The following is a 21,392-nucleotide window of genomic DNA, read 5'->3' as shown; positions in this document are numbered from 1 at the left end:
TTAAGACACGAACAGTTTACAGGCGCTCGGTGATTAATGTCACAGTTACAATAAGTTAGGACACTAAAGAGACCTTTCTACTGACTCTGAAAAACACCAGGAGAAAGATGTCTAGGGTTCCTGCTCTCCTGCGTGAACATGCCATAGACCTGCTGCAGGGAGGCATGAGGACTGCAGATGTGTTCAGAGCAATAAACTGTAATGTCTGTAACATAAGACGTCTGAGACGGTGCTACAGGGAGACAGGAAGGACATCTGATCGTCCTCGCAGTGGAAAATTACATGTAAGCGTGTGTCCCCCAAGACGTGATGGAGAACTTGCAGATGCCTTGGTGGAAGAGTGGAGGAACATCTCACAGCAAGAACTGACCAATCTGGTGCAGTCCATGAGGATGAGATGCACTGTAGTACTTAAAGCAGCTGGAGGTTACACCAGATACTGACTGTTCCTTCTGATATCCACCTCCACTCTGTTCAGGGACTCGTTATTCCATTTCTGTTCCTCAAACGTCTGTGGAGCTTCTTCAGTTCATGTCTCAGTTGTTGAATATTTTTATGTTCATACAAATATTTACACATGTTAAGAAATTTGCTGGAAATAAAAGCAGTTGAATGTGACAGGACGTGTCTTTTTTGCTGAGTATATCTTAGGCAAAAGTAACAAAAATTAATGCTTATTAAACATTCCGGCACAATAATATTCAGAGGAACCAATGAACCAATGTGGCAAGAATTCTCCCAGTATTTTAGATTTTATACCAGATCTGCCAGCTGAACCATGGAGAAAACAAATAAAGATCATTCATAATGTTCTTTCTTTCTTTCTTTCTCCCTTCCTTTTTTTTTTTTTTTGATTGTTTTGTTTGTCAGTGCCAATCCTGAATGCCTGCCCATCATATAGTGCATGTAAGGCCTGATACAGTACACACAGAATTGAAAGTATTTTGTCTGCGTGTCTTATCCAACATTTGTTGAACTGAGAGGTATTGTCTCAACTCGGGAACTACCATTAACTTTCACTTCCTGTAACTGTCAGTAATTTTACTACACACGCTATTGTACATCCGTCCTGGAGCAGGTGCTACCTTTTAAATCTGGGACATGTTGTTAATCACAGATAAGACTGATATTCAACATTTTTCTTTCTTTCTTTTTTATTTTTTACTTTTAATAGAAAATTCCCCTGACTGAATATTCTGAATATGTCTGAATATTGTCAGTCTACTCTCTGATTATTATTTATTGGAGAGCAACAAATGCTGGTTTCTAAGGAAAATCAGATGATGAAAGTACTTACATTCGGATGGTCTGCACTCTTACGTTGTAGACTTTACATTTCTGACACTGTAAATTGTCAATGCGTTGTAAACAGCGAGCGCACTCTGTGTTAAGATGTGTTATAGTGCCCTCTTGAGGCATTTCCATTAAATTACACAGTGTCTACAGGTTCACAATGTACGTCCTACCCAGTTTAATTTGATCGGATGTCTTGCTCTGAAATTTTATTTATTTATTATTATTTTTTTATTTATTTTTTTTTTAAAAATATGTCAGAAAAGGGCTTCACCTGCCTTGTAAGTTTTTCACACTTTTCCAAATAGGCAAATACAGTCCCTAATTGCTGAAAAGCAAAGCAAAGTTTTCAATATGGTTTAATCCTGGTTATATTGCTTTCATATCTTACATGCTATATATTTGGTCTCCAGCTCATTAATTCATCATTCATGACCATTAGTAACCACTTTATTCAGGACCCTGGAGCTGTGAGGTGGCAAACTACCCGCTGGGCCACAACGCCACCCACTCCGACTCATTCCCTTCTGAAACGATTGCAGATATCTGACAGAATGTGGTGCTCTTAGTTTGAAGACCATTAAAGAGAAACATTTAACTGTCTTTAAACAATTTAATGAAGCTTGCTATTCAAAGGAATAATAGAAAACAAACTAATTACAAAGGACAGACCTGATTGACAAGTAAGAAATATCTACAGACTCAAGAAAGAACAGTAAATTATACCGCATTGAGTCGTTAGCGACGATATGAAATGCTCGAGATTTTCAGACAAGGCACCGTGTTGTGTTCTGGTCTGGTGTGAATTGTTTGATGGTGATCCATAATTATCCTAATGATCTTGAAGTTAGTCCAGAAGTTGTGTGTCTCTCAGTCACCCATTAACATGCTGCTCCTCTCCCTGTGACAGGATCTAGTGCTCATGGTGATTTTGTCAATGTCTTTGGAAGATTCATCTGGCGATGTCCTAACCATACTAGATAACGACATGCTCACTTGCCTCTTAAGCAGCTTCATCACCTTCTTCTTGTAGCCCTTGCAGGCAAAGAAGTAGATGAAGGGGTCCAGACAGGAGTTGAGGTTCATAAAGCTGACAGTGGCATGCAGGGAGATCTGAAAGGCATGCAGCTCACCACAGTCTGGCTGATAATGTAGTTTTCGGATCATGTACTGTAGCAGGTCTATGTGATAGGGACTGTAACAAACCACAAACACCAGGATGACACAACATATTACGCCAATGGCCTTGCGACTGAGACCAGACTTCTCGGTCAATTGGTTTGTCTTGGCTAGCTCACGAAGTTTGGAGCAAAGAGCTGAGTAGCAGACCAAGATGGTTACCAGAGGAATTCCGTAGCCCAGAAACACGGCCCCGATCAGAATATAGGGCAAGCCATCTACCTGCTCGAAGTTGGGGTACTCCATGCACGTGATGTAGCCATCATGCTCCACATGGGTCATTGGCATGGAGAGGAGCGGCAGTGTTTGTGCCAGCACCAGCATCCAAACGCCTACACAGATGTATCGCACGTTGTGAATTTTACGAAAGCAGCTGAAGCGCAGTGGGAGCACCACGGCGATGAAGCGGTCCACACTCAAGCAGGTCATGAAGTTCACTCCAGCGTACATGTTTATGTAGAACAGCAGAGCCGTGGCCTTACACAGGCCCTCTCCCATCGGCCAGTGGAATCCCAACCCGTAGTAGGCCACTCGCAGAGGGAGGGCAAGTGCAAAAAGGATGTCCGATGCCACCAGGTTGGCAGAGTACACAGTGGTGGAGTTGATCTTCTTCATATTGGGCCAGATGACATGCAAAGCCAAAACATTACCTGACAGTCCCAGTACGAAAATGAAAGTGTAAACCACAGGCAGGAGCACATGTGCCCACCCACGATGATCATACAAGTTGGTGCAGTTGCCAGCAATGGAGACAGCCATGCTGCTGTTGTTTGGAGTTGCCATCATAGCCATGAGGTCTACTTGTGGAAACAGATCTGAGGAGGCAAAGAAATATTTTTTTCAACATTCACAATATCAACCTCAACTTTCACACATGGTAAAAGGAAGCTGAAGTTGGCTGGTAAGTTTTTTTTTAGATTTTTTTTTTTTTTTTACTAGTAGGTGAAGGAAGTCCGCAGCACGGTTTGGAGGAAGTCTATAGTACAATAGCAGTTCCGCATCACTCATCACTGATTCACACAATGAGTGGTGGTCCCAATACAACCAAGTACACTCTGGTACGCGCGAGGTTAAGTGAAATGTGTTTCCTGCCCGCCTGCATGATTAGCAAACTCTGCTTCAACTCTAAGGTCCTTGTTACAAAGTGAATAACGTTGCCATACGAGAAACTAATATAAACCTGAACGCCGCATGCGTTTGTGCAACGTCTATAAAACGTACACAATCTATACTGTAGCCTACCTGTGTACATGTAAAGACATATTTGACAGAGATTTTCTTATTGGTCTACATTCTGTGTAACAACTGCACCAGTCATAGAGATGTATTTTACAGGTAGGGATCTGTGGCTATGGTCACACACTACTACTGCCCTGCTTTTACCTCAGGGACCGTATTTGATCGAGTAATAATTTGAGCACACAATACGAACAGATTTTGCTAGAATTTTTCTTCGAATTTTTATTTCATCGTGCGTATAGAATACATTGTTAGAATGCTGGATCAGCAAAATATTAAAAATTAAAATGTATCAAGAGTTAATATAATTTAAAACAAATTTAAGCTTTTGTTAATTAGGTTGTGGAAAGTTTATTGAATTTGGACAAATTAACCAATATAATAAAAATAATAATAATAATAATAATAATAATAATAATAATAATAAAAAGTGGATATAACACTAATATTACTCTGAGAAGTGTACTCACCGAATCTTTGTGCCCCTGACAAATGGTCAGCGTGTGTGTGTTATTTCTGTCGGCATTGCAGTGATGGGTGTTGCCTTGCCTGCCTCTGCCTGGACCACGTTTCTACAGAGCAAATGATCAGTGAAAAAGAGAACTCTCTTTCCAGTGTGGTACTGTTACTATGGTGACTGACATAATTTCCTGTTGGTAGGCCTGCCTTTTTTTTTTTTTTTTTTTTCTTTTTTCCATAGAATGCATACGTTTTCAAAATGACACTTTGAAAGCTAAACAAATCTCTCCCGCTGTAAAACATTATTCATGTCTTGCCGTATGAACATCGAACAAAGAAACAATAGTAGTGTGTAAGACATTTTTGGATACAAGAAATGGTTCTGCAAGAAACAGTGATACTCATGCGTTTATGACTCATGAGTCACTTACAGCGGGCACACAGAGTGAGAAGGAGAGTTTAAACATGGTGTTAAGTGACTCTGGAGTTGCGTAGTATGGAAGTTGCTTATTATAATGAGTCTTTATTGATCACGTATACATTACAGCATTTCTTCACATACCCCAGCATGTTAGGAGTTGGGGTCAAAGTGCAGGGTCAGCCATGATACAGCGCCCCCTGGAGCAGAGAGGGTTAAGGGCCTTGCTCAAGGGCCCAACAGTGGCAGCCTGGCAGTGCTGGGGCTCGAACCCCCGACCTTCTGATCAGTCACCCAGAGTCTTAACCAGCAAGCCACTACTGCCACATACTACCCATACTCTATACCTATACTCTATACCTATACTCTATACCCATACTCTATACCCATACTCTATACCTATACTCTATACCTATACTCTATACCTATACTCTATATCTATACTCTATACCCATACTCTATACCCATACTCTATACCCATACTCTATACCTATACTCTATACCCATACTCTATACCCATACTCTATACCCATACTCTATACCCATACTCTATACCTATACTCTATACCCATACTCTATACCCATACTCTATACCCATACTCTATACCTATACTCTATACCTATACTCTATACCCATACTCTATACCCATACTCTATACCCATACTCTATACCTATACTCTATACCTATACTCTATACCCATACTCTATACCTATACTCGGTTATGGCAACGTGAACAGGACATCACATTTACCTCATTAAAAACGAAAATCAATGTATGTCCGCAGTAGTTTCGGCACTGATTTTAGTACCGCATTACCCGTCTGCTTATACACCGTAGCAATCCAGTATTCATCAACTCTGATCAGAAAATGAGGTTATTGTGGCAAGTTTTGTTCCCTCTCATATAACTATTGAACTTCAGACGTTTTGTAGGTGAAGCCCGTTACCTCTGACCTGAAACCTATGACTGAAATGGAAAGTGCCAGATGTGAAATTCACCAAATAACTTCAGCTGTCTTAAGGGTGAAACCTGTTGATTTGCTCTCTCAACCACATCAAATGGCTTCTTGTGATGTGGATGTCATCCTGTTTTTAAAGAGAAAAAGACAGAGTAAAGTTCACAAAATAAGGTTTTCAGCACATCCTTGTGCAATTGTATGCGTATTACTGACAGAGACTTTAAATGTTAAATGTTTATATATTACCTAAATTATTCATTTAAAATTAAAATTAAATTAAACCTCACGTGGGCACCCGGTGACTTCAGCGCAGACTTCAATCTATACCGGAGCACCTTAATCACAGTACTGAGGGCAAACACTGACTGTCAGGGAGCTTTGACTTTTTTTTTTACGATGAACTTTTATACACTGTATTATAGATTATGATTATAGTCTTAGACAAATCCTAGACATCGTGTTTTGTGTTTAGGTTCCTGCTTTTGATGTGAGTTTGGGTTTTGTCTTCACTTACTTTAATGCGTTTGTGAAGTTCATTGGAAGTATGTCTTGTACAGTAGTACTGGAGCACTAACGACCTCATTTCATGGTGCAGTATACAGAATGATAATAAAGTTGACCTTGACATTGACTTTGATGAATGAGTCAATTACACCAATAACAAAAATTATAATATTACCGAGAGGTCGTATCAAAAAAACAAAAAACAAACAAACAAACAAAAAAAAACAACAAACAAAAATGCACTTGAAACACTGCAAAGTGTTTATTTGAAGAAACGTTTGAAATGTATGAAATATTTGATGTGTTAAAAATGATTAAAATAATGACAATTGCTTTGAGAAAGATATAATAAATAAAGAATTGTCCAGATGATGGTTGTAAGTTAATGAATATGAACATTTAGCTGCAGGACACGTACAGGAAGAGTATCTCAACTTGCAAACTGATCTACTAGAGTAGATAATATGCATACCTGCTTGGTGGATTCACGCTAAGAAATATGAAGAAATGTACTACAGTTTAAATAAATAAATAAATAAATAAATAAATAAATAAATAAATAAATAACACCCTGGGTTTGCCGGACAGCACATTGTGCACTTACCTGTTCCACAAAGTATATACAGAAGACAGCTATATTATCCCTCCAATCACCTCAGCCCAGTTCATCCTAATGTTTTGACCACCTTTGCTTAATAAATTTGTCTAAACTCTCTATCAAAGCCTTACTGTTAAAGCTAAGACTAACCAAGCCTAGTTTTTTTTTTTTGTGCAGATTTCCCTTCAGAAGCATTTCAAAAACCCTTTGTCCCCCCCCCCCTTCCCATTTCCCAACAGATCACTTCTACTGGTTTGTTTGTTTCCAGTTTCTACAATCTGGCTTCTTAATCATCTAATAATTGAGAATATCAGTGTGATTCACAACCTGTGCACTTCGCACCGCTATCGTGTGGGATTTAGGATGAACAGCAGGTATAGTTTGCCGTTACGAACACAGCCATATGGTGAGGTCTGGATCAAAGTGATTAATCCTACACAGGAAACGTCGAAATGAGAGCACTACTGACAGTCATTTCATGTGTACCAACTGAAATGGTAAGAAAAGTACCCTTTAACTGGTCATTATAGACACTTCAGAGATTCTGCGTACGGTTATAACTCTAAATTAAAATAAATAAAATGTCCATAGCGATCTGTAATCATAACATTACGACGCATATGAAATTTCTTAATAGCCAATAAATGAAAACCTGCAAATTGTTGGCGTAGAAATGAATCCTTCTGGTAGATATTTCATGTTTTTATTGCTACTGGGTGAAACATGTCATAGCTTGTGTGTTTGTGTGTGTTTGTGTTGGTAAATGAGAATAATAGCTGGCATAGACATGCTTCGGGAAAGTAGTTACAGGAAGCTGGCTTCATTTCATGCTGGGAACTGAAGTAACATTCCTTTGTTTCTATAATAGTCTTATATACAATGGATTCATTCATGGGTTCGTTTATTTATTTATTTATTTATTTATTTATATTTTTTTTTACATAGCTAAGAATTCAACTCAACGTTTTTGACCAGAAGGATATTGTTGAAAAGGGTGCTTTTCTTTAAATCTATTCCCCAAGTGATGTGGCTTTCCAGTCTATACACAGTCATATCAAGACTCCTTCAAAGGGCTGCGTCTGAGCGGCAGACTTTTATGATGAGTATCACTGAAAGTGTCCTAATGTATATATGTGCCATGTCTCATGTCTGATGTGTGATGTGTGGGGGTGTACACACATGTGTGGGTGAGTGTGGGTGTCCATACACGTTTTTAGATCTCAGTGGGGACCTTGTGGGGTAATTGATCGAGTCCCCATGATTATTTTTCTTGTTTGTTTGTTTCATTTTTAAGAAAACAAACAAAAAAAAAACGGAAAGAGAGAGATGGTTTCCTTTTGGTAAGTGAGGTTAAGGTTAGGGTTCGATTTAAGTGCAGGCGTAGCATTAGCATTACATTTGCTTTTTTGCACGTTCTGGTGTTCAGTTCTAGACTGTCTCTCTTTTTTTTTATATATATATTATTATTATGCTTATTTTACGTTATTATTTATTTTTAGTTTTGTTATCTTCATTAACTTTTCCTGCTTAATCCATATATTGTATAAATTAATTGACTTTATTTATTGTGTATTTATTTATTTCTTTATTTATTTAATCTTGTCTGTGCTGATCATCTCCTATTTCATGCTTTGTTTTTGTTAATTTTGTTTTAGTTGATCTGGGGTGCTTAATTCTTTTATCCACTTTGCCTTTTTTTTCTCTTTCTTTGTTATTCTTCTTTGATTATGGAAAGCACTTTGTGCACAACATTATTATTGTTATTATTATTATTACTGTTATTCTTCTTATTATTGTTATTATTATTGTTGTTGTTGTTGTTGTTGTTGTTGTTGTTGTTGTTATTATTATTATTATTGTTGTTGTTGTTGTTGTTGTTGTTGTTGTTGTTATTATTATTATTGTTGTTGTTGTTGTTATTATTATTATTATTATTATTATTATTATTATTGTTGTTGTTGTTGTTTGTATTATTATTATCTGCATTAATATTTATGCTAATAAAAAGTCCTCACAAGGATAGAAAGACAAAAGTGTGTGTGTGTGTGTGTGTGTGTGTGTGAAAGTGTGGTCTACTCTAAGCGGTTTTAACAGCTTTCTGCAAGATTTTCAAGATATGTAAACTTGTAAGTATTGTTTCCACCCCCTTGCAAGATGTTCTGATAGCATCACCATGGCAAGTGAAATGGCGCTAAAACACAAACACATAAACAGCAGCACGAGATTACTTACTGAGATTCAGGCCACTTTTTTACTGTAACATAGCCGACATTAGTCACTGAAAAATGAGACAACAAATACCTCTGTGCCCTGCAGGCCCAGCCATTTGGGGAACTAAATCTTTTTTTTTTCTTTTAAACTCACTCCCACATGGTGTTGACACGTGAATCGTTCATCTTCCACTCTGGTTATAAGAGTAAATGGAAAGAACACAAATAGTGATGCTTTAAAGAGATGAATCAAAGGAAAAAAATGACAGAAACTTTCCACTTTCCACAAAAATGTCAAATATTTTAAGCGCGGTTAATCAACCGAGACGTGATTTGTTTGTCTTCTTTAGTTTTGCACTTCCAGACTAATGTGGTTGATGTACTGTTGAGTGGCAAACAGACACTCACATGGACATACAGTCTACAGCATGTGTAAGGTCCCGAACCTGCATCATGCATCATGCTGAAGCGCTTTGCTTCGGCCTTAACATTCTTAACTTTCTAGTCAGTTACATTTTTTTTCCCCTTTCTTTCTGTGTTTTTAGGAGAAAACAGTAATCGTAGTAGTTTTAATAGCAGAAATACTACAACGGGAACATACTGCGCTTCATTAGGATGTATTGATGCAATGCAGTCAGAGTGAAGTTATCTGATATTTCTACGATCTGTAACCAAGTGTTGAAAGATACAGGATGGAATCAAGGACCTGTGAGACTAGGATGTCGTTAAGCAAAGGATATCCTGTCCAATATGTATTTAAAAAATGTGCAGCTGTTCGTGCTTGAGGATCTGGAAGATTTACATTTCTCTTCTAATTTCGGTGCTTAGTAACAGAGCTTTGCATTTTGTTATGCTACTCATGAATTGTCTATCTGGGCTATGTGGAACTCGCCACTCCCCACTAGCAATGGAGTGTGAATTCGAGTATGTTGAATTACGCTTACTCCGCTAGTGCATCTCTGCTAGTTTGACCAGAAAAAAAAAAAAAAACAGATTGTGCCTTTGCAACTACTCGTGGCAACACCTCAGCAGGAAGTAAATGTTTGTGGCTGTTTCTGCTGACTTCATGAAGATTCAAGACATTTGAGAAAACGCCATACCATGTGCTGATATCCAAACGCCAGTATCAGTGTATATTGTTTTGCTTTGCTCAGAATTATACATCCAGTCATCACTGTAACTTTAGAACAATGAATAATTACGGCGAGGAGCCGGAATGCTATCGGCTTTCAGAATCGGTTTTAAGGAGCTCGTTCTATTGAGCAAACATTTACAAATGTTTATCAGGCTTGCCTGCCTACATGATTAAAAATGTTCACTTGAATGCACTTGACTGACAGTAGTACGTACTGTAGAATGTTCTTTGGTTTAAATTTACACAGTAGCACTCTCTAGTGGCGGTGAAGAACTCTGTCTCAACACAGGTAAATAAATAAATAAATAAATAAATAAATGGTAATCAGATTCAGCAAGAAATCAAGCAAGAAGGTCCAAGATCAAGCTAGCTAACCAGTGAATCCTGCTTTGTGATACAGGAACCAGAACTTGACCGTAAAGGATCAGTGTGCCCGGAGCTTCTCATTCCAGCTACACAAGAGCCACAGCTGATACAACTCACCAGTTATTTAAAGACTAAGAGCAACTGATTAAACAACTGGAATCAGCTGTGATTATGGAATGAACACTTACAGCCACACTGGAGCCTTGCAGATAACATTTGGCAACCGTGTTGTAAAAAAAAAAAAAAACAACAAACCCTCTGGTATGTTTTCCTGGTAGTTATAGAGGACCCTCTGGTGGCCTGAAAAAGTCAGTGAATACAAACGTTGGAGCCAGGGAGTAAAAAACTACATGTAGTCTCCATACAGTACTCATTATATTCTGCAAAAACTGATTTCAAAATATTTGCACACACACACACACACACACACACACACACACACACACACACACAATGGAGGACACTATCTTGGACGTACATGCTTTTTTCTCATTATCAAAACACAAGACAAAACTTGCCTTAATTGTGAAATTCAAGTAATTATATTTTTTGTTGTGATTTCTTTCTTTTTTTTTTTTTTTTTAAAAAAGTGATTTGAATTTCTTGTATTTATTTTCTGCCCACCCTTACTGTATGTTTCATTATTCTATTTCCCATATAAAAAAAAGGAGATTTACAAATACAAGGCCTGCCAGTCCATCAATCAGCTTCACATGGCGACTTGAAATCCAGCACATGCCAATTTCATTACTGTCTGCTGTCTTTTTCTCTTCTTCTCTGGTTCTATGAACGCTTTGGTATGAATCTTGTCGTTAGATTTCTTCAAACTAACTTTTGCTACGGCTTTCCTTTTCTTTCTTGTGCAATGATCACTCTTCATCTATATATGTGTCGATCGTAATGATGATATTATTTCTATAATATCACAAATCAGAGGCGGGTGGTTCTAAGTGCAATATAGGGTAAAAGAGAGTTGAAACCAGAGCAACACATGGAGAAATAACACTCAGATTTGTACATTGAAAGCATGGCAAAACCTGATGAAGAAGGTGCGTGGGTAAGCTGTTGAAGTAGACAGAGTGACTGAGGAAAAATCTGAAACAGGTGTGTTAATATTTAGTTTGGCTGTTGACATATCCGGGCTGGATTCGGACTGGCACGTGGAGTGCTCGCGCCAGCATTGGCAGTGAGTGCTTATTCCTGCAACAGGCATTAACGGTGTGGTAATGATAATATGCCTTATGATAATGATGTGACCTACAGTATGAAAGAAATTTTAACAATAATGCGACTCACACATGGTTATGTAGTGACCTTTATTTCCCTAAATGTGCTATAGTCCAGGAAAAACTCAATTCTGGAAAAAAAAAAAAAAAAAACCTTGAAAAAAATGTATTATTCTGCCAATAATATGCCTTGATGTCTTTAGAACATATATATAATATATTTTAAAAGTCCCCGCATAAAGCTCTGTAAGCATGGCACAAGAGTGCGTAAAAGTGCACAAAGGTTTCAATTATGAATATGCATAAGAAAAAACATATAATTATACATATAAATTTACAGTATGTGTGTGTGTGTGTATATATATATATATATATATATATATATATATACACTGTGGGTGGGGTCCATGAAGATTTTAGCAGTTGCCGTACTGCATCGCATGGTGTAGAGAGGGGAGAGAAAACCCAGAGGTGTGCTCGAAGTGCACCACTCTCCACAGGGCTATGCAGTCCTGGATTGAACCGTACCATGCTGAGATGCACTGAGTCAGTAAACTTTCTATAGCCCCAGTATAGAAAGTTTTCAGGATTGCTGGGGAGACCCTGAATTTCCTCAGCATTCTCAGATGGTACAAACGTTGTCTGACTTTGTTCAGAGACCCGGACACATCTCAGCTGAGGTCCTCAGAGATGTGTAAACCGAGGTATCTGAAGCTGCTCAGTCTCTCCATGGGGGTCCCGGCGATCTCGAATGGGGTGTAGTTCATCTGCTGACTGTTTCTGAAGTCCACAATCAGCTCCTTGGTTTTACTGATATTCAGGGAGAGACTGTTATCCTGGCACCAAGCTACAAGTTTCTCCACCTGGTCAAGGAAGGTGGCCTCGTTGTTGTTGGAGATCAGGCCCATAAATACTGTGTCATCAGCAAACTTGATGATAGAAGTGGAGCTGTGAGAGGACACACAATCATGTGTGTAGAGAGAGTAGAGCAGGGGGATCAGGTCAGAACCTTGTGGGGATCCAGTGCGCAGGGTAAACAGGCCCACTCTCACTACCTGGGTTCTACCAGTCAGTAAATCCAGGAGCCAGTCACAGAGGGGAGCATTAAGGCCGAGGTCCCTGAGCTTGGAGGCCAGCCTGTGTGGGACTATGGTATTGAAGGCTGAGCTATAGTCTATAAACAGCAGCCTCACATAGTTCCCTTTGTTCCTCAGTAGACCTGTTGAGGCGGTAGGCGAACTGGAGTTGGCCGATGGTGTCAGGGATGGAGGAGAAGATGAAGCTTTTGATAAGCCTCTCAAAAACCTTCATGACAAGTGATGTTAAGGCTACAGGACGATAGTCATTTAGGCAAGAGGGCTTATTGTTCTTTGGCACAGGAATGACAACAGATCTTTTAAAGCAGCTGTGGACCACAGGTAAGGACTCGTTGAAACTAGAAGTAAACAAACCTGCTAGCTGATCCGTGCAAGATCTCAGAACACGGCTGGAAATGCTATCAGGGCCGGCCGCTTTCCTAACAGAGCTGCTTTCAGAGCTGCTTTCGTCTACAGCGCTGATTGTCCTCAGTCCCTTCCACATGCATCATGAGTCAATGAGCTGGAAATGAGACTCCACCCGCTTCCTGTACTGGAGTTTAATGGCTTTCCATGCGTGTATGCCACTTTGTTCTAGATCATATGCCCTGACATGAGCCCTGAGTTGTACGTGGCTGTGCTAACATTCACTGCAGCTGGGAGAGTTTATTCCACCCGTGGTTTTTGGTTTGAGAAAGTCCTTATTGTGACTGTGTGTATTGTATCCTCAGTGAACATACCAACAAAGCTAATTGCTACATATGTAAATTCAACGACGTCAACGGAACTCGTCAGGTGTGCTTGAGATAACGCCTGCTTTGCATATTTGTGCTGTTGTGAGAGAATAATAATTTGAATAATTTTGAGACTGGAGAAATCATTATAAATCGCATTTTCAGTTGAATTCGGGGAAACCATTTGAAGCATTCGTTGTGTTGATCTGTTTCAATCCCTTTTGTTTGATTTGTTCATCTCAAACAGCTGAAAGTCTGTACTTTCTGACAATAAACCTGATTTGCAATGGGGGGTTGAGTCACTTGGATTGCAACTGTATGTTGTCTTGCAATCAGCTGATTTTGAGGCAGCACAGAAAGCTTCCCCATACCTAAAGACATTACTTGAGAATTCTGTAGGAGAAAAAAATTTCACTCAGAGGCAAGGAGTGCTACAAAGTTAACGATGGCAAGCTGCTTCATGTGAGTGATGAAGGTGAGCAGTTGGTTGTTCCCGGCCCATTGAGCAGCAAATGACACTGGTGAGAATAGCCAAGCAGTTTCATTGGCCAGGTTTTTACCAGAAAGTGATTGATCATTGCAGGCTGACATCTTAAGCAAGAGGGTCACAAAAGCAACTTTACTCAATCTACACTATGGACATAGTGGGACCCCAATTATTATTATTTGCTCCTGCCCATGATCTATTCTAACTAATTTAGAGGGGTCTGTTTCCTAAAATATAAACAAATAAATAGCCTAATTTAAACCATTGTGAAACTAAAACCTCCCCCTTGTGTGATTTTTTTTCTCGTGTTTTGTCGGGAACCTAGTCACTCAGATGTCCTGTGGGGAAAAAATAGTGCACCTCCTCTACTTATCTTCTTAGAACACATTATCTGTTCATTCTGTTAATGTTCATTCTAATCATTCTGTTCATTCTGTCATTCTAATGTTATAATATATATACATAAATGGTTATGTCCTGTACATCCCATAGACCTAAGTGAACTGTAAATGGTCAATGGAATTGGTGGTAGCATGGGGCATGGGAATGTTTAGCAGCTCCTTCCATATGCATATTGTTAAATTGTGATAATTGTTCTCATTTATGTAAGTTTGTGTCTTTAGCTTCAAGAAACGGCGTTGAATATTACAGATGGCTATTACTTTCTACACCAACAAATTTTCACAGCGAAGTGCATAGCCTTTGAAGAGAGTAAGCTGTAGTCTTAATCACTTCAGATCGGACAGAAGCCATAGGGGGCTTCGCAGTACTCTAATTAACGTTCTCTTGTTTCTTCAATCCAGTGTTCTTCAGGCCATTACGTGTAAATCACTTCAAAATTTGTTTCACTCCATGACCGTATAATTTCTACGAACGTACTGTACATTTTCATTAATTCATCTTCAGTAAGCACGTTTCACCTACTGGACGAAAAAAAAAAAAAAAAAGCAAATCTGAATTCTCAACATATCTAAAATGATTTTTATAAAACGTGCTTGTATAAGAAGGTAGGTGATAACAGATATAAGGAGAATATTATATAGGCTAAGACAGTGGTTTTCAAAGTGGGGGCCGCCAAGGGGTGCCCAGGGGGCCTCAACAATTTGGCGTGAAAAATAAAAAAATGTATGTTTTCTCTTTCTCACTCTCAGACACACACACACACACACACACACACACACACACACACACACACACACACAATCAATTCCTAATGTAATGTAAAGATGTAAGATGTAATTATTAATAATAAAAAAAGGGGGGATATATTCAGAAGTCTATATTTTTAATGTGTTTTAAAGACATCTTGCAAAAGGGGGGTCTCGGTCAAATGTTAATGCCATTTGGGGGGCGTTGCCCTGGAAAAGTTTGGGAACCACTGGGCTAAAACATCAATATTTAATTGAGTGACTTGTGTTAATTCACACCATGCTGTTATGACCAATGCCAGGCCATAATGCAGTAATCATTAATAAGTACCGTCACCTAAAGTAGCCTTTCGGTGAGCAAGGACGAAGAGTCGGCCGAGATTTCTGTACGGTTACATCGAGGACAAAAACCTGCTACAGGTAATACAACTGAGTCTTACAAGAACTGCATAATAATCCATCAAAGAGCTTTTAGGTTAACTCTGAGAAGGAAGAACTGATCGATTCAGTAAACTGATTCACTATGCTCTGCACATGTTTGGATTTTGAGACCAGGAAGATAAATAAATAAGATGATATACTATCCACTGTACGGATTTGGAGATAAATGTGCCGAGCTGCCCGACGTCTTTCAGATATCCTAGTTTAATATGATCTTTACTATACGAGAACAAACTTATATAAGTTTATATACTGAAAGATTGTTATAGATATGTATATGTGCACGTTTTACATTCTGTAAGAGAAACTCAGGACTGTTCCCCTAAAAACCAGCAGATTTTCACTTCCTGGAGTTCAGATATAACCTCTGCCAATCACACACACAGTTCCAGGTCACTTCCTTGCCATTCTCTGTATAAACTAACGATGGACATTCACTAATTACCTTTTGTTGTGTGTAAGTTCTGAGCCATTTATCTTAATATTGCCTGTTTCGTGTATGACCCTCAGTCTCTTACTTTGACTTTGTCTCTTCGGACATGAATACAGTTTCGGAGGCTTTTGGATTTCTGACTGCATTTGGACTAAGATACAGTATTTGGATTATGAACTTCTATATATATATAAAAAAAACTTCTGAAAATGGATCCTTACACTGCATTTGACTCTCACACTGTTACACTTAACCTTTAAATAAATTGCCATTGTGTTCCAATGTGTTTGACATTTAAGTATTGATTTTATATAACAGTGCTTTTTTTTTGTTGTTGTTGTTAAAAACAAATTAAAATTGTGTCAGGGGAAAAAAGAACATTCAATAATATGATATTCCTGACCTGCTGTGAGTCATCTTGACAATCCTGCTGTATGTAGTCATTCACAGCCAGTTCTGTGTCAGGGTTGCCAAATCTGAAATTGTGTGAATTTTGTACACTGAGGTCATATATCAGCTAAGATACACCCTATCTACATACTACCAATCAATGGAATGAGGAGCAATTAGGGGCAATTATGGTTTATTTTAAGTTTGTATACCAACGTTACATAACATTCAAATGATCTTAAAGGTACATTTATTGTTGTGCAATGGAAAATGGTTCCTCTCGAGGTTTCTTCCTCATAGGGAGTTTTATCTCACCACCGTCACCACCGTCTCGCTCAATAGGGATAAATTCACACACTTAAAATCTCTACCCTGTGTTTATATCTTTCTGTAAAGCCGCTTTGAGACGGCGTCCGCTGTTAAACGCGCTAAACGAATCAAATTGAATTGGATTGAATTGAATAGCTATTCAATTCAAGCATCGTGTTTGAACATTTTGTCGATTTGGCTCTCCTCGACGCATGTTTTCTCTGTATTGTTAATGTGTTCTGCACTCAGGTTTACAGAACATCAGTTAAGTAAAGTAAATAAGTTAAGTAAGTAAGTACGTAGATCATTATTGTAATCATAGCCATAAAGAATGTACAGTGAGTTATTAGTTTAAATAAGTTATTAGTTATAACTTATTTACGTTACTTACTGTGGTTGAAAAATAACAGTGCTGTTCTGAGATGCATTTTCTTTACATTTGGTTGGTTGTAAGGTTACCCAAAATACCACAGTACCCTTGTACAACATTGAAGGCTGTACACACATATATATATATATATATAGTGTTAAGTTTTTATTTACTGGTGTACAGGCCAATTGAATATTCAGGACCTGATCCTATAAAGAATATTCGGGACATTCGTGCCACTTTCTCAATGCTTAATACTTGTAGTATGTTCGGAAAGTTTTAGACTGTAATCTGGAATAATATCTTTCATAAAAGTAACAAGTAACCCTGAATCTTAACCACACACTCCTTTTTTTAGGCTTTGGCATACTTCTACTTGAACTGCACACCTATATATAGTTTTGTGGATGTATGAAATACAGAGCAGCATGTGTTCTGTGGTTATCATGATATCCTGTCATAGAGCTGAGTTAAGAGAAAATATGACAGGAAGAAGAAAAGCGCCTCCAGCGTGTAGCTCTAACACCTACATACCCCAGTCTTCAACCTGGCACGTATGTGCCTGCTCCCTGCTCTTTCTCCTTGAAGTCTTAACCGTGTGCTTTGATGGATTTGTCAGTTTCTTAGTAATATTAACCGTTGCTCTCTCATGTTGTGCAAATCAGGCCGAGAAAAAAAAAAAGAGAGCGAGCACATTCTGCAAAACAGCAGAACGATGCGAAACAGCAGAATTGTCTGATGGTTGTAGTTCAAAGTGATATGTTTTTCCCCTAATTCATAAATGTAGTTTGTTTTTCTATGATACTATGATATATGCTATATTTCACATAAATAATGGTCTGAAAATGGGACTGACCATCACTGGAACTTGTTAGCTTATTGGTTAATAGCTATCTTTGTGTGTGTGTGTGTGTGTGTGTGTGTGTGTGTGTGTGTGTGTGTGTGTGTGTGTCGTTTTATCCAACTTGCTGAAAAAATCGCCAGACTGTTTGCAGAAAAAAATAAATAAATAAATAAAAATCCATTAAATAGCCTAACATGATCAAACTGTTTATTCAGAATGCAGCTTATCTCCAGTAAAATGCGTAAACAACATTCAAGCTATCAGCTTTATTCATTTTGATATGTTACAATGTACATGATTTTTTTTTATTTACTACATTTGCAAGCATTGCTAAAAAGGTGTACAGAAACCTTTTTTTTTTTTAAATGCAGAAATTAAAGCACTGGTTCATAGCACATTTAAAATTTGAACCTATTCACAGTTTACTGATCCACTGATCCACTGATCCAGATGAAGACCGACTTGCTTTGCTGAAGCTTTGGAGAAGGGTGTATTTCTCCACCTGTCATAGTACCAGTAAAATCAGCTTTTTTTTTTTTTCATATGCTGTTTCTGAAATGTCAGGAAATGTTAATTATTCGTACAGTAGTAAAATGTCACATGTATTATTTAGAAGACAATGACAAAAAAAAAAAAAACACAAACGCATAAGAAATGAAAAGTATCTTGGTTACTGTTTCTTCACTGCATGGCAAAAGCAAGTCGATTCAGCACCTCTCAGGACAGGCACTGATTTCTGCTGATAGAGGCAGGAGTGGAAAATACTTGAGTAACTGTATAGTGAACGTCTTCACTATACTTAAGCATTATTTTGGGCATATTTATGAATATGAAATATGTTGTACTCTTACTTAGTTACAATTCCAAGAAGAAGAAGAAAACAAACATACTGCTTAATTTTTTAAATTTATTTAAACCTTCAAAGTACCCGTTACAAACCTTGAAGGTCTCTTCGCTCATCCAGCATCCAGCCAATGACTATACAGTATGCTATATATCAATCAAATGAGCCCCTGAACATTAAAAAATTGTGGGGTTTTTTTGTGTGTGTGTGTGTAAATTTCTATTTAAAGCATTCAATTAAATCAAAAAAATATCAAGAATCGTGTCACTTCATCATCTGTTGTGTGACCTACTTAACGTCACAGCTTCATCAGTGACTTTTTTAGCTTCGATACTGTAAAGTAAAATTAAAAGTAGAAACGTATTTGGCTTTCAACTTTCAACAAAAAAAAAGGAATTTTTTGCTGGATACGTCTGCTTTTAATTGAATAGGGTTTTCCATTATTCATATACTTTCACCTCTGCTGGTGGGTGTATAGTATAGCTGCACATAGTAGGAATATATAAGCTGAGCGTGCTGTGTATCAATAAAAGCTTTTTGTTGTTGTTGTTGTTGTTTGGACAACATTTCATATCCTTTCCATATCTCTTTTTCAGTGAAGATTAAAGTCTTTAAACGACCTTCTAAATACCAATGTGTTTAATCATTCACACGCTAACTGTGATCAATTGACAGTCCCTTAGTCATGGTTTCTCCTGTACGTCTCTAAACAATAGTTTCCAGAAAAGAAATCACGGGATAAAGATTATAAGCATACATTTGTGTCCTCAATCGACAATTTATCAGAATCTTAATACTATGGTGATCGTGGAGTTTAAAACAGACCGACAGAAAATGAAGGAGAATTGATTCAAAGACAGTGAAATGATATTCAATTGGATAATATTCATCAGCTAGCTGAATGTAATTGATTATCAGCTTGTTGACAATGTGCCAATTCATTACAAAATATTGGAGGAATCATTCGTAAATAATTTATTTATCAAAATTGTTATTTTTTTTTAAAAAAATCATTTTTTTCAGATTGTTGGATTTCAATAGTTCAGCATCAGTTTTCAATCATCTAGTTACTCAAATAGATCAAATAGATGCTTTCAAGTGTTGCTGGTGCTGTAATCGGGCACGTTCTTTGAGGAAAGTGACGCGGGCATGTAGCCCTTAAAAAGGCTCATTACTCTCTGCTTGTATGTCTTAATTGCAAAAAAGTAGATGACTGGATCCAGGCAGCAGTTGAGGTTCATCATGGACACAGTGATCTGAAGAGACATCTTGAAGACCTTCTGTTCCTCACAAGAAGGCTTATGGAGAAGTCTGCGCACCATGAACTGCATGATATTGATGTGGTAGGGGCAGAAGCACAACATGAAGCTCAGCAAAATCAACAATATTATGTTCTTGGCCCTGCTACTTTTTCCCGACTTGCCGGTCATGGGGTTCTCCTTGGCCATTTTGGAAAGCTTGGAATTGATCTGGCAGTAGCAGCCAAGGATAAGTCCCAAGGGCAGGCAGAACCCAATAACACAGGCAAGCAAAAGCACATATGGGGTTTTAGGAGATTCGTCCAAGTTGGAGTACTCCATGCATGTTTGCTGACCTTCCCACTCATTAATCATGCTCCTGAAGAGCATAGGAGATGTCTCCAGGAAAACAATTGCCCAGACCAGAATGCAGATGCCTCGTACCACTTTCAGACTCCTCAGCTTCAGACATCTGTGTGGATGCACCATGGCCAGGTAGCGGTCAGCACTGATGCAGGTCATGAATGCGATGCCCGTGTAGGTGTTTGAATAGAAGATAAAAGCAGTGAGCCTGCAGAGATGATCTCCGAAGGGCCAGTCAAAACCACGGATGTAGTAGGTGATCCGACCGGGAAGAGCAAGAGTGAAGAGGGTATCAGAGATTGCCAGGTTGATCAGGTACAGTGTGGTGGAGTTGAACTTCTTCTTCTTCTGGCTAGTGATGTACAGGACCAGGCTGTTGCCTGAGACACTGACGACGAGCACGATAATGTAGAAGATGGGAAAGAGAATCCGTGCTGATTCCTTGTAGGTGAACACGTTGCAGGTTTGGTTGGAGATACTTTCATTTGATGGAGATGATTGAGTGGCCATGGTTCTTGAAGGATAAACGACAAAAACATTCAGTAAAAAACCTTTGCTTCAGAAATTCCATTGCGTGAAATATCTGCGTAAAGAATCTGTTCGGTCGCATGATTCATATGATATTATAATGATAAGTGATGAATAATGTCATAGAAGTCAATATCTGTAACAACTGACCATATCTAGGGCAAATGATAGCTTTAATCAGGTCAAAAAAATGACTTACTGTTAATTCGGCAGGTTTGATGGATCACAGTGAGAGCAGATGTTCCTCTCTGCGCTTGTGGGTTGCGAAGTGAGTGGGAGAAGAGCTGGCAAGGCTTTGTTCAGTGACAGCTTCAGAAACACACACCTACTCCACTCATTGAAGAGACACAGTGACAGAGCCGCAGAATTCTTTCGCTCAAAATGTCTTGCGTGACAAAATTATGTTAATTTCCAGTTTGCTTTATGACTTCAATCGGGTTTTTAAAATGGGGTCACAGGGATATACCCAGTGTAAATGTCAGAGGTCTTAGGTCTGATATAGATTTGTCTAAGTGAGATGTAATGGAGCGTGGTGTTTAATATGTGGTGACCATGACGCCTGTATTATTATGTTTCGGTTTTGTAAGTGTATTGATTTC

The 21,392-nt window shown here is 38.4% G+C and overlaps 2 protein-coding genes across 2 annotated transcripts; both read right to left on the bottom strand.

Moving 5' to 3' along the window:
• Nucleotides 1-1,943: 1,943 nt before the first annotated feature.
• gpr183a (G protein-coupled receptor 183a) lies at nt 1,944-4,287 on the bottom strand. Its single transcript, XM_053627729.1, has 2 exons — nt 4,182-4,287; nt 1,944-3,287 (listed from the first exon to the last, which is right to left on the bottom strand). Exon 2 carries the CDS (start codon nt 3,262-3,264, stop codon nt 2,164-2,166), a length of 1,101 nt encoding a protein of 366 aa, XP_053483704.1. The 5' UTR covers nt 3,265-3,287; nt 4,182-4,287; the 3' UTR covers nt 1,944-2,163.
• A 15,373-nt stretch (nt 4,288-19,660) lies between these two features.
• Nucleotides 19,661-21,083, bottom strand: si:ch211-184m13.4 (uncharacterized protein LOC798560 homolog). The gene is made up of 2 exons (XM_053627728.1): nt 20,993-21,083; nt 19,661-20,779 (listed from the first exon to the last, which is right to left on the bottom strand). Exon 2 carries the CDS (start codon nt 20,773-20,775, stop codon nt 19,759-19,761), a length of 1,017 nt encoding a protein of 338 aa, XP_053483703.1. The 5' UTR covers nt 20,776-20,779; nt 20,993-21,083; the 3' UTR covers nt 19,661-19,758.
• Nucleotides 21,084-21,392: the final 309 nt, after the last annotated feature.

This window comes from Ictalurus furcatus, chromosome 6 (genome assembly GCF_023375685.1).
Source record: "Ictalurus furcatus strain D&B chromosome 6, Billie_1.0, whole genome shotgun sequence".
Taxonomy (NCBI): Eukaryota; Metazoa; Chordata; class Actinopteri; order Siluriformes; family Ictaluridae; genus Ictalurus; species Ictalurus furcatus.
This window is presented reverse-complemented; position numbering and strand designations above follow the sequence as displayed.